This window comes from Ixodes scapularis, unplaced genomic scaffold (assembly GCF_016920785.2).
Source record: "Ixodes scapularis isolate PalLabHiFi unplaced genomic scaffold, ASM1692078v2 PGA_scaffold0__279_contigs__length_252992795, whole genome shotgun sequence".
Classification (NCBI taxonomy): Eukaryota; Metazoa; Arthropoda; class Arachnida; order Ixodida; family Ixodidae; genus Ixodes; species Ixodes scapularis.
Window position 1 is genome coordinate 23,003,966 of NW_024609835.1, and position 13,708 is coordinate 23,017,673.

A 13,708-nucleotide genomic window follows, 5' to 3' on the forward strand; every position below is an offset into this window, starting at 1 on the left:
ACCAGGGGGTTAAGAGTTCAGTCGCAGAGGAATATTCGCAAAAAGGCAAGTTCTCTTTCGCTCATGCAACCGACGGCTGACTAACGCAGCGATCGGCCAGACTCAAGATGGTGAACGCCCTGAGCACCTCGCGCGTTTGTTTTTCATTAAAGCGCCCAATGATTGAGGTTTTTTCTAAAGATGGTGTGCAGATAGAGGTCTTACAATGCACCAAAAGGTTGACCTCATACAGTTTATGATTGTGCTCTCGCAGCCAGTCATTCGAACACTGTCTAGTCTGTCCGACATAGCATCTTCCACAGGAAAGAGGAATGCTGTATACAACGCTCGATGAACAGGAAAAAAAAGGCTGCACATGTTTTTTGTGGCACGTGTTTTTTATAATTTGTTCTCTTTGGCGCAGACCTTAAACAAATTTGTCATATTTTTTTAGGGGCTGATATTACTGTGGGCACAGCACACCTACTTGCCACTTGTTTTAGATTGTATCTACACAAGATATCGCATAATCTAAAACAAGTGGTAAGTAGGTATGGTGTGCCCGTAGTATTATCAGCCTCTAAAAAGATGTGACAAATTTGTTCTAAGGTTTGCGCCAAAGCGAAAAAGACACGCGCCACAAAAAACATGTGCAGCCTTTCACTCCTCGTTCATTGAGCGTAGTGTACAGCATTCCTCTTCCCTGTGGAAGATGCTATGTCGGACAGACTAGAAAGTGTTTGAATGACTGGCTGCGAGAGCACGATCATAAACTGTATGAGGTCAACCTTTTGGTGCATTGTAAGACCTCTATCTGCACACCATCTTTAGAAAAAAATCTCAATCATTGGGCACTTTAATGATAAACAAACGCGCGAGGTGCTCGATGCGTTCACCATCTTGAGTCTGACCGATCTCTGCGTTAGTCAGCCGTCGGTTGCTTTGAGCGAAAAAGAAGTTGCCTTTTTGCGAACACCTCACTATGACTGAACTGTTTACCCCCTGGTGTTGATGTCCCCCGTCATGAATCGTGCTTCATCTTTTCTTTCTTCACTTAATATACCAGAGTTGCGAGTATGCGCCTCTCTGACTTCTGTGTTTTTCCCTTGTCTCTTTGTGTGCAATTTTTCATCATGTAAACAAGAGGGCCAACAAGGAGAAAATGAACTGCCAAGTACACCAAATGTGAGAAGGAGGTTGTGCACCAAATCCCATGTCATGTAGTCAATGTTACATTGGACAGAAGGGAAGGTGCATCAGTGACTAGACGAGAGAACATGCAGCTTCGGTGAAGGCCACCACAGCGTGCAGAGCACCTACCTGCCCATTGTCATATGTGCCTGTGTGTACCAGACTTTTCTAGCCTAAACATCCTGGCAAGAAACCGCCACAAGTTCACTCGAGAAATCCTGGAGGCCTTTGCTATTGACGCAAAAGCGGACAAGTGTGTGGGTATACCTTCCATCGCACTACACCACAAGGAAGGTGAGTATCTTAGAGGGGCCGCACCCATGGTGGACAAATGGAAGACGAGGAGACGCTCGAGTATAAGACTAGAAGAAAAGGAACTCCTCAATTAAATCAAATGCAGTGTAGATAAAAAAGAAGAGAAACTCAACGTAGATGAAGAAAAAGATGATCTGATTAAACAGTTGCTAGTCCAACGGTGTGTCTTTCTTATCTCTCTCTAATCCTTTTATGTCCAGCTGGCACTATATACAATTGCCATGTGTAGAAGCAGTTAGAAAAACTTGATTACTAAAACGGTATCGTATTAAAGAAAAGCCGGAAAGGACTGACTAAAGCCTGTCACTAGACTAGAACAGAAGTCGAGACATTAAATAGGCCTATTGCCGCTTTAAAAAGTAAAATATGACAATAGAATATGAAATAGGCTGAAGAAACTCTAGAACAGGACTAGACAGAAAAAAAAAATTAAAACAAACAGACTTTCATCTTCCCAAGTCAAACCACAGTAAAGCCTGTCACTAGACTAGAACAGAAGTCGAGACATTAAATAGCCTTATTGCCACTTTAAAAAGTAAAATATGACAATAGAATATGAAATAGGCTGAAGAAAGTCTAGAACAGGACTAGACAGAAAAAAAAAAAATTGAAACAAACTGATTTTCATCTTCCCAAGTCAAACCACAGTTTCTGTCGATGGGATGTTTTCGACTTTTCTGGCTGCAAACAAAACAAGAAAATAATTAATACAGAGTGCCGGAAACTAAATTTGAGGTGGCAAATGATCATAATACGTGGAAAACATAACAGTGTAGCTTAATTCGAAATTTAGCTTTGTGACAATGGTTTGCAGGTTTGGAAACCCCTCAAGAAATTAGGGTGTACTAGAAATATCCTAGTGGGAAAGAGAGTTCATATAGAGCCGCAAAAAGGCTGACCTGATTTCCCACATAACTACGAACTAAAAGAAAATGACAATCTTGTTCAAGTGCTTAAAACAGTGAATTGATTGCAAAAAACAAACAAAGTAGCAAACACTTATGACAAGAGACAACACAGGTACATCTCTCAACTAGCAAAAATAAAATAATGCCTTGTGGTAGTTTATTGATGTTGCTAGTTGAACTGTACACCCGTGGCATCTCTTGTCATAAGTGCCTCTCTTTTGTTTGTTTCTTAACTCCCACCAACATGCTATCAAATCCTTTAATTTGTTGTTGAGTCACTTGTACCTAGTAGTTGTCAGTCCTCCTGCTCAAGCAAACCAACATTGAAACACGCGACAAAATACACCTTGTGACGACCCGGAGCTGAGCTTGTTGGTGCAGCGCTTGTCGATGGGGCCAAATGAACCTACAGCACAAAAACAGGAAGAGAGAAAATGAGACAAACACAATGCCGGACTAACTTCATCCACATACTTTATTTACAAAAGAACCAGTTGGCCCCGTCTGGGGCCAACCTGCTCCTGTGTAAATGAATAAAAATGCACTCCATTAAACAGTTTAGTCCAGCATCGTGTTTGTCTAATTTTCTCTGTGTTGTCATCTTGTATGTTCAGCTGGCCTCACCCAATAGCAACACACAATCAGTCCCACAAACGGCTGTCAGAAATACTTTTACTGCCCTATTTTCTAGGAAAGCAAGACAAAGAAAATCAAGCTGAGTGCAGAACTTTCTTATTCGGCTGCTACATTCTGTATGTTAGAAAACCAATTTTTACTTTTTTCCAATAAGAAATTATTGTAAACAAAGCTTCCTTCGTTATTTTGTAGTTGTGCTCACTGCTTCTGCTGGTGCATTTGATTGGGAGGGGCAATGATACAAGTGAGCATGTACTATTGCAATACATTGCAATATGAACACAAAGCGCATAACTTTCAGTACACTGCTTACACACCAGGCACCAGTCAAGGCATTCAAGAGTTGGAGATTAATCTAGTGTCCTTGGTCGAACTACACATGTGCAAGCTTCGCTGGCTCGTGGCCAGTTTGTGCAGCATTTGTAGAAAGCCACAAGCTCTCTTCTTTGTATTTCAATGTATAGCGATAGTACAATAGAACTCTTCGCTGTGTTACAGATCTCATGCATGGTTTACATTCTTCATTTTGTAAGCCTCAGGAGATTTTTAGATTAATCATCAGCTTCAATGTATTTGTATCCTTCCTGCAAAGATTAGGTTGTTGCTTGCCTTGAGCACGGAGCCGGACGTTGGCGAAGCGCAGCCAATCACCAATGGCGCGGCCCATCTCGTCGTCTGTTGCAGTTTTGCGGGTTACACGTACAGCAGCTGAAAAAAATATGCACAGCTATCAGAAGTTTTATAACGATCACTGTAAAGTAATACTTAATAATAAAAAAAAAAAAAAGACGGGTGCATGCAAGCACATTACTCTCCATAGTGTAGACAGTGATACAAAAACATTACTCTTACCATAGATCAGGCTAAAGATCTTCAGTTTCCCGGCTTCTTGCTTTCCGTTTCGCCCGGTTCTGTTGTAGAAGACGGCAACTTCATCTCCGACAAGTTTCTTAAACACCGTTTTTGTTGTAGAGGCTACATCTCTACCTCCAATTTGGCCAAGCTCTTTCACCTAGAAATCAAAAGTTATCCACAATAAGCCACACATAAAAGCTTCTCTTGCTCAAAGAACAGAAGAAAGATGAAAAACAATGACTATTTCAGTACATGTATGTTCTGGATAATAACCTTTGGCTGTAACGCACAACAACTTGAAACTTACTAGCTTTGCAAAAATGGCTTCATTTTTTAAGCTAGCCTCCAGGAAGGCAAATTCCTCTCTTGTCTTCACTGGATAGACTGGAAGGTCTTCTGGATGGACTGGACCAGCCATGGCAGTAGGGTCATCAGCATTCACATGCATCTGTATTCTGGCCAACATTGTAGCCATGCTTGTCAACTGTGCCTTAATACACTCAAGTTCCCTAAGAACTGTGACCAAAGCTAAAAAAAAAAAAAAAAAAGAGCAATACGTTAGAACCTTATCAATATTGAGTGTTCCGATAAAGATGATAAAAAAACAAGCCTTTATTCATTTTCAAGGTGACAAGGAGTTAATACTTTAATCGCTTAAAGCTGTAAGAGCATTAAAGATACAGAAACTTTTCTCTTGTTGCTCACGTTACCGAAGCACTTAGCTTAATTACACAAACAAATTATCCATTCTTACAACGTGCAGCATGCATCAATGCTGCAAAGCAACAAGGCTAAAGTTTTTTTTTTTTTAAACAGGACATGCCTCAGCCAGGGTTGTAAAGCACCTAGGTACAAGTAACTCGAAATCGGTATCTAGGTACCTTTGTTGTACCTGACATAAAAACCTAGGTACTTTCATTTTTCGGTATCTGTATCTGTACAGGGTTGGAACTCATGAAATGTACTTGGGAGGAGCCACGGGAGCAGCTGAACCTACATTCTGGAGCAGGCTAGGAGCAGCTCAGATAAGTTTTCACTGCACTTCAGTTTATGTCTTAGTAATTACATGCGCGAATCACGTGACGTGCGCAAGCAACGAACGTGCAGTTGCGCGAAGGAACAGGGCAATAAATTTCGAATTTATCCTATTGTGTAACTCAATAACGAAGCAGCAGACTATGATTAAGCGTAGTTATCATATTCGAGGCGATAAGCAGGAGCAAGGTTAAAGTATGCCAAGCAGATCTACCGCTTGCATGAGAGCTGCTGGCCGGCAAGGTTTCGGATTGGACCGCATTTCAGTTCTATCAAATCACGATTTATCTTGTGGGAATGCGGTTCCAACTTTTAACGATGAAGTACTAACAGGAATCTTTTGCTCCTGTCTTCAACTGGCTGAAGTCTGGATCCCGGGCCGCAGAGCCTCAGGCAATCTGACTCTTAACGACTCGACCTCACTTCTGCTGACGTGCTTAAAGGGCAACTCCGCTTCATTTTTGGTTTTGAAAAAACAATGCAGTCCTCTTCAGTATCGCCTAGGAAGACCACGAGTGAAATGTTACGACGCAGTTCTGTCTAAATGTTTCTTAAACGGTCCGGCAAACTTCGCAACTCGCCAAGTTGTCGAAATCGGCTGACTTGAGCGGGCGATCAGGCGCAACCAACAGCGCAGTCAAGGCTATGGCATGGGCGGAGCCAACATTGAGCTAAACGTCATTATCATGGCCCCCTTTTGCTTGTTTTCACTTCTCCGCGCGAGCGTAGCGCATGACGTCAGCAACGTTGCCTCTCGGCGCTCAGCGGTGTCCACATGATTGGTGTAACGCGCCCGCGCAGCGCGTTTCTTGGGAGCCGTCCGGCCGCCCGCCGTTACCGCCGTCTTCCGCGTCACAACCGCCGTCGTCGTCTCACCGATTGTGATTATTGTCTCTCGGAGTTTCATCCACACCACGGACACCATGTGCGCAGACTTATGCCGCAGTTGTGCAGACGTCGTCGAATGCCGTAGACACCAAAACGTGGCGAAGAGTGCGGTGCAGACGACACTCGCGCCTGCCACACGCCCGCCCCAATCCCGCCCGTCGTTGGGCCGAGGATCACGTGACATCTCGTACCACGTGATGGCCATGTACTTGGCGGCCCGAGGCCAATGTTGCCGGGCAGAGCCGAAGTTTCGGTTTCGATTTCAGCTCGTGTTTAAAATTAGATTTAAAAATATATAGCCCACTTTTCGCAAAGCAAACAACGTAGTGTGTTTTACTAGGGCTTTTTAATTCGAAATCACTCATTATCCCGAAATCTTCGGAATTGAGCGGAGTTGCCCTTTAACCGCTTATGGTTGAAGGATAACAATCCAGAAGCAGGTGGTGTAGCGCTTGGAGTCTGACCCCCAATTTTTTTCGTGCGCTTCTGACTCGAGATACACAGGGAGAATAAACAGAGCAAAGGAGTGCAAGGCCGACCAAGCTAAATGCGCTCATTGTTGCGAATCGGGTCGATAAAAACCGGAACCAAGACAAAATACAATTCTTTTGGTGCATAATGGCACGAGGTATTGGCTGTGGCGCAGTTTCCACAACATGTTTCAGGATGGCGCAGACATATGCGTCTGGCGCAAATGGTACAGCTATTCCACCCCTGCTGTATTTTAGGTACATTTTCCAGAAACTTGTAACTAAGTGAAGTTACTTTTTACAGGTTCATGTGTCAAAAGTGCACATACATCCTAACTCTTCTGTCAGTCACAAAATATACTTGCCTTTGCTTGAAGGTTCAGCAGAGCAGTTCAAAGAAGATGCACTTTTTGGTCTTCCTTTGGGCAACACCAAGTCATCTGAAAAACCACAAGCAATGCATAAGTAATAACAAGGATGAGCAGTTGAACTGCTATGTCACAGTTGCGTATTTCCTTGGATGGGAGTACAAGGCTGTCAAACTGCAAGCTGCAGTGTGCTTTATTCTGGAATCCTTTCTTCTTTTTTTTCTTGGGGAAACGCGGAAAGGGGCGAAGGGGGGGGGGGAGTCCTCTTACGAGGGATCCGCGAGCCGCACTTGGACCAGCAAAGAGCCGCATGCGGCTCGCGAGCCGCGGTTTGCCCACCCCTGATCTATACCATGCCCATACTGTACACTATGCGACGCTGTTAGCACAAACACAACATCGTCGGGTTTACTCGCTTTACTTACACAAATCAGGTGATATCACCAAAATTACTAATGCGGTGAAAAGGGCCCATAAGGGTTTCACAGCTTGAGCAAAGCACAAAAAAGCGCCGATGTCATGTTCATGCTAAAAGTGTCGCACTGTGTACATAACAGCCTGCACGTGGGTCTAGGAAGGCCTTTTCTCAACTCTAGATTACAAACATTCGAAGTGTGAAATACATGATCTGTAGTTTTGTTTTGATTACCTTGTGCATTTCACTTTATCACTAGTATTTGTTCATGTAAACCATTTCCTTCAAAACACGTGTAAGAAAAAAGGACTTGCCACCATCAGTTTGGCCTGCTCCTCCACAATGTGCTCCACTTTTTCTTTGAAGAGGTGGTGGCGGTGGGGGCTCAGCGAGAAATTCAATGTCACCTTCTGGAGGTGGTTCTTCAGTTACTCCCTCCTCATCGCTGCTGTCAGTGAGGTAGTCATCGAAAAATGTCGGAGGTCGCCGTATTCTTTTTTGCGATGTCTCTGCTTCCGATGTAAGGTCGGACTCTTCCTCCGCCTTTATGGACCTCTTGCGGGCAACTTCGTAACTGTCTGCAAGTCAGATGTTATGTAGATAATGAATTAATAAAAAATGTGCGTTGAATGTGAGGCATTATATTTTGCTGAGTTTTGTCTAAGCTGTACGTAGCTTCTGCTAATGAAGCATATGCTGCCTTTTTGTAGCTATCAAGCTGTTACCAATGTGTCCTATTAACATAGGCAGTGGGAGGTCTATAGTACCGTTACCATAGTAACTAAAAAAAGGGAGTCAGATATGATATGTACTTTAAGAATTATTTCACAACCAAACCCCCTTCTCTTTTGTAGATTCTGCGAAAGTGTGGATTGTAATAACTTTCAATAGAGCAGTGCTCTCTTCAGAATGAAAAAAAAAAACTAATGGCGTTCAGGGCGGAGCTTACCTGTATATGACATGACCCTGCAGGCAAATTTTGGCCAGTCTTTGCCTGGCTCCGTTCTGTCCCTCACTGCACTGTTCACTTTTGCAGTATTTTTAAACGGTGGCCAGGGAGCTGTCCCGTTCTTAATCCAGCGTGTTGGAACCACGGCCACGTCATCAGTCTTCATAAAATGGGCGACCGAGAACATCTAGAAAATTCAATTTGAGACCGTCAGTAAAGAGCATACCTACAAGTTTTATGAAGTAACAAGATTAGGGGTGTGCAAATAGTGATGTAACCAAATCAAACATGAATCGAATATTGATGAAACCAAATAAAATATGAATGCTGTGTACATGGTTTATGAAGGTGAAAATTACTAAAACTAAAACAAAAGAAAACTCATGATGTGTTTGGCATTTGTATTGATAGATGGCGCTCCCTCCTTATCGCAACGGCTCGTGACCACCGTGGTTTGTTAAAATGGGCATAATCTTTTTGAAATGTACCTTCGGTTAAAAAATAAATGCGGACAATAAAAGCAAAACTTAGAGTAAAAAAAACGTGTCTGTATAACGGTGGCGCTTTTGCTGTCAACGGATTTCGTCTGCGTGTCGTCTGCTTTCTTTCACTGGTCGGCTGCAACTTCGGAGGCTGCTCCCGACGCCATCTATCGATACGAATGCCAAACACATCCCGCTAATGAACCCCTCTCGTTTACGTCGCTGCCCGCCGTAGACCCTGGCAAGTTTCTTGGCCTTATTTTTTACAGAACGAGAACTACGCTTTATAATTTTACAAGAAAAAACCGACCTGTGAAATACACCGCTGACGAAAAGTTTAGATTGTTACGTGCAGGCATTGATTTTTACGGTCCATTTCAGATCGAGCCTGGTGGCTTGAACCACCCTATATTTCATGGGCTTTCTTTCTTTGCTAGAAAAGGAAGCAAACAAAGTGTATTGTGTTCAAAACACCCCAGTTGGCTGTTTCTCAAGACTTCTAAAGCCTGCCAGTTGACACCTTGATCCTGCTGGTCTTAAAATTGATATTTAAAAGTTTGCCAAGTCTTTCTTGCGTTTCGCAAGACACCTGCTAACAACATAGTGGTTTTCACTTGTGTAGAGCAGAGGTGCACAGACTGGAGGTTGTGGGGAAATGTCTGGCGGCTACAGAGCCTCGGAGAGCTCCAAAAATAGTTAAGGCGGGGGTCGCCGGAGGGCACTCAGAAGCTTTGGGGGTTCGCAGTCCCGAAAAGGTTGTGTACCTCTGGCGTAGAGTGTTCAGTCTTTTTATACTTGCGGCATCTTAGCTGGGATATCTATCAGTTGGGACAATAGTTACGTGTAATCACCAAGTCAAAGGATAATCACATTATCATTCATTTAAAGAGCTAAAGTAGTGAGCACACATCATGAGCAAAAGAAAACTAACCTTTTATTAGACATTCACCTTACAGCTTTTCTATTTTGGTCTTTCCATCATATAAACAGTTCTATTTATAGCAGCTTTTTTCTAATCCCTCAATTTTCAACCTACAGATGCCTTATAATCAGAAGAAATGTCCTTAAAAATCCCCTAGCAGTTATTAGCATAAAGACATAATTTATGCCAAAGACATTAGCACACACACTTTATTTTTATTCGTGATGATTATATACTCATTAAAACAACACTATAAGTGAGAGCACATTTACGGCAGATATTGCTTATCTGAGCTATCCTGTGTGCAAGAGTGGCTTAACCAAAAATTCACCCCCACAAGGAAGCCAGCAGCACTTTGATTTGACCTGTTCAACAGTCCACAAAGCATTTGCAGACGAAACCTGAGAAGCCCTGAAAGTACACAGTCCAGTTGTGTCAACAATGCCGGCATAGAAGTTTGTTAATCTCTTGAAAAACTGGCCACAGATCTTGATCTCTCCATCACGGGACACAACATTTGTTGCGACGACTACATTTCCATCTTCCATCAGAAAACATGAGTCTGGTAGGTTCACTTCCAGAACCATGCCTTGAAGAACTAGCTTGTGATACTGCTCTCCCTTAAATCCTGGAGGTGCTGGTCCGGCATTATGCGGCTTTTGCAACAATGCCTGCTGCTTCGGTGGTATTCTAGGATGCAAGTCAGCATGACTGCGCTCTTCTAAGCGTTTTACAATCTGTTGTAATGGTCGATTTGGTGACTTCAAATCTCGCTTCAGTTGACCCAGAAAGTTCTCAAACCGGAACGCAGAGAAGGAGTCAAGGTGACCGAACCTCCGCACATCAGCAGTAAGATGCAGCAGAGAATGTATGTTGTACACGTAAATGCCTTCACCGTACAGGTCCCCAGCATCAGAAACAAACTCTTCAAGCAGCTTCTCTGCAGAATCAATCTCCTCATGGCAGAGTCGTGGGCTTGACAGGATTGACACTGCAATGCTCAGTTTGAGAAAGTGCTGGTAGTAGCGCTTCTCCATGTGGTCTTTTAGAACCGCAGGACCGAAGTACAAGAGGAAGTTTCGTAGCTCAGTGGCCTTCCATCTCTCTAATTCATGAAGACTCCGGGGCTTCCGAGCCATCTCCCGAGGGGTGTGTCTCTGGAGTTTCATGAGCATTGTTGAGATGCTAGTCTGTGCACGTGGTGGGAGCTTTGATCGATGAGGTCGTCCCCGCACCCAATAGTGAAGTAGAAGCCTCCGCATAACGCCTAGGCAGACTAAATGCATATAGTCGAGGGGAAATTGGCTTACCATGCCAATCTGTAGCTCGACCAATGGGGACTGTCGATGATGGTGCCCTTCCTGATCCTGCTTTCGAAACGACTCGTCTGTTCGTAGGGGGCTGCTGACTTCTGGAAGAATTACTTTCCGGCAGCTTTCAGAGAAGGTGCCTTCTTGGGTGCACTTTTCACAACTGAAGTATCCCCCATGGCCCTTGATGCACTTCAGAAATGCCCTTGCGGGCGCATCGCAAATGAACGCATGCACTCGAACTACGCACTCCTTTCCGCCCTCGGTCACGTGTTCTTCCAGCAATGTGCTTAACTCCGAAATGAAATCGGTAAGGTAGTCATCCAAGTTCTCCGGCTTCTTGTCTCCAACAAACAGAGCTATGACGAAAGGTTCAGGATCGCAGCTTTCGACGACAGATGCAAGAATGGGCCAGAACTGCTTGCTGGAACTTTTCGCTATAGGCAGGCCATCAACATTGATGAGCAACGAAATGGTGTCTCCAGTGATGCTGCCTGAGCTCATCATTCGTTTTAGTGACGATTCGATTCCGAAATAGTGGTAGAGGCCGGACGCTCCCATGTTTTTCACATTGCAAGATCTTGGTGTCCCCATTAGGCTTCTTGCGTCACTAGGCAGCTCCGGGTGATACTTCTTCAATATCTTTAAAAGCTTGCTAAGATGGGATGCGCAGGCTTTGGTCTCACGTGCCCAGGTGGCCAGCTCGCTTGCCAAAGTAAACTCATCTGCACTTGAGATTGGCAAATGAGTTTCAGTTTCTTCGGAAGCTGATGTGCTCGCGCAAGGATCTCTGGGATCGTCGACTTGCGGTGCGCTCAGACCCTCCCTGGCTCCGTCACTGCTGTCGTCTGATCCGTCAACCGCAGAATTTCCATCGCTCTCGTCCGGAGCAGACTTAGAAAAAATGTCCGCAAGATGGTCGCGCACGTTTTCGGCAATAATTCTTTTCTTCTGTCGGTCGCACACGTCATCAAATGCTCGCCTCTGTCGCTTCATTTTACGAACCAGGAGATCGTTTCCTCTTAGCACCGTTCAATCACAAAGGGATATCATGCATCGCGAGTCGCGCAGTCTGGCGTAACCGAAATCGCGCGCAATCGGCGAACATGGTTGCCCACTTATCATAGTCATTGGTTGCGCTAGAAAATTTTGTCCGGATTTCGTCCGGGTCATAGTGGCAGCGCTTCGCTCTTCAAAATAATAATCACTGTAGAGCCCTCAAATAATTACTCTTGTCTATTATTACCTAACCAGCCTCGCACATTCACGAGCATGTGCGAGGTTTAGGTAATAATGGGCACCCTAAAGCGAAGCTCTGCCACTTACAACGCACCGCCTTGAATTCCGTCTAGGACCGGCACCGAATTCCGGTCCTAGACGGAATTGTTGAGGTCAGATATCGACCTCCAAAGGATCCAAAGGCTCCAAAGGAGCCGTCCCGATTTCGGGTACCCGAGACAGGAATACCCACAAACGTAATATGCGAGATCCCGTCGGTTAAGCAAGTGAGCAGCATCACTAAAGGAAATGAGGTACCGCTACTTACGTTTCACGCAGGGTACGCAGGTGCGTCGGTGCCACAGTGGGATTACGCAGCCTGACCGTTAGGCACTTCGAACCGTAACTACTAGAACTTGTCTTCACGATGTTTCAGAGCCACGGTTGTCAGGTCAGAACCGTGCGAGCCACAATTGTGCGAGCCGCGATACAAACTTAAACTTAGACCGCTTAAACCAAACTTAAACCATACTTGAACCACTTGAACCGGCGGGAACGTATGTTGCCAACCTAAGCCATTGGTCTAAAATAGGCTAAACCAACCGTGTATGCATTTTGTAGTTAATAAATTATATTATATTTTATTTTGTGACTTAAAAGTAGAACACATCAAGAAGAAAATATCTGTAGTGTATAGTATTAATAAATTTACTCATCAGACTTTACTTATTTACACACCCGACAAACTCACAAAACCAAAGAAAAGAAGTCTAGCAGCACTGTGTTTGTATATTTAGGGTTGTGATGGCGGCTGTTGTGATCTGGTTCTACGGGTTCTACGGAACGATTCTTACTCATTTACGCCTTGCTTTGCTTGTTAACGCTCTAAAAGTAGCGCACACGGATGGTCTTTTTGTGCGGTGCAGTGCGTGTGTTGACCATGGGCTTGCTTCAAGTTCAAAGGTACCCTTTTCGTCTCTGCCGTGTTTTGTGTTTGTACTAAGAGATTTACAACGTTTCGTTGGCTCTTTAGAGAGACCGCATCAAACAGTTTCTCAGCATATTTGACGGGATTTCGCACATATGTGTAATACGGTGGTGGAACCTTTCAGCAAAATTATAGTCTTCAGGGATGACGTGCTTGCGGACATGGTTGCAACTTCTGCTGGTCGCCTCTCTACAGAGAGTCGAGCTCCGGGAACACTCCGATGAGGTGCACAATGCTTCTCAACTCCGCGCGGCGGCTTCTCTCACTTCTGAAAGTGCGGACATCCGCTTCATCGCGGTTAGGCCTGCCTGGACGACTGCGCCGATTGCATGACTCATGCTGATTGCCGGGAACATCTATCGAAATCCCAGGCCGTCGCCAACCTCCCCGAGCTGCGAGAAAGCGGTTTACAACAACGTGGCCGCCCTAAAATGTGACCTGTGTGATTGGTGGCTCCATGGGAAGTGTGAAGGGCTGTCGCTACTCGCCTACCGATGCTTGGCCTCCTCGCCGGGCACTGGTTTTGTGGCTCATGCCAGCTTCCTCCCTCCGATGACTCGCACCCCGCACCCATATCCACCGGTGTCGTGCCCCCCCCCCCCCCCCCCCCCCCCCCCACCCCCCCCCCCTTCCCCCCACGAAACTGCCAGGCCCATCGCCCGGGACACAAAACGGAGTGACGCTAGTAACCGACGTACTCCTCCCGCACCGAGGAAGCGGCGACACATCGGCATCCGGTATACAAACGCTCTATCCATCAAGAACAAACTCGGACCTCG

The 13,708-nt window shown here is 45.0% G+C and overlaps 2 protein-coding genes across 4 annotated transcripts; both read right to left on the bottom strand.

Annotated features, from left to right (window-relative positions):
• Nucleotides 1-1,368: 1,368 nt before the first annotated feature.
• On the bottom strand, nucleotides 1,369-13,482 carry LOC120840930. Of its 3 annotated transcripts, none has more exons than XM_040211721.3 (9): nucleotides 12,270-13,482; nucleotides 8,010-8,196; nucleotides 7,375-7,638; nucleotides 6,643-6,717; nucleotides 4,192-4,412; nucleotides 3,882-4,041; nucleotides 3,639-3,737; nucleotides 2,679-2,799; nucleotides 1,369-2,166 (listed from the first exon to the last, which is right to left on the bottom strand). In XM_040211721.3, exons 2-8 carry the CDS (start codon nucleotides 8,194-8,196, stop codon nucleotides 2,702-2,704), a joined length of 1,104 nt encoding a protein of 367 aa, XP_040067655.2. In that variant the 5' UTR covers nucleotides 12,270-13,482; the 3' UTR covers nucleotides 1,369-2,166; nucleotides 2,679-2,701. The 3 variants fall into 3 exon arrangements, with proteins under 3 accessions (XP_040067655.2, XP_040067654.2, XP_040067656.2); XM_040211720.3 differs by having other exon boundaries at nucleotides 1,370-2,166; nucleotides 2,740-2,799; XM_040211722.3 differs by lacking the exon at nucleotides 2,679-2,799 and having other exon boundaries at nucleotides 1,372-2,166.
• Nucleotides 9,048-11,833, bottom strand: LOC120840936. Its single transcript, XM_040211729.2, has one exon. The coding sequence runs from the start codon at nucleotides 11,717-11,719 to the stop codon at nucleotides 9,707-9,709; it is 2,013 nt and encodes a 670-aa protein (XP_040067663.2). The 5' UTR covers nucleotides 11,720-11,833; the 3' UTR covers nucleotides 9,048-9,706.
• Nucleotides 13,483-13,708: the final 226 nt, after the last annotated feature.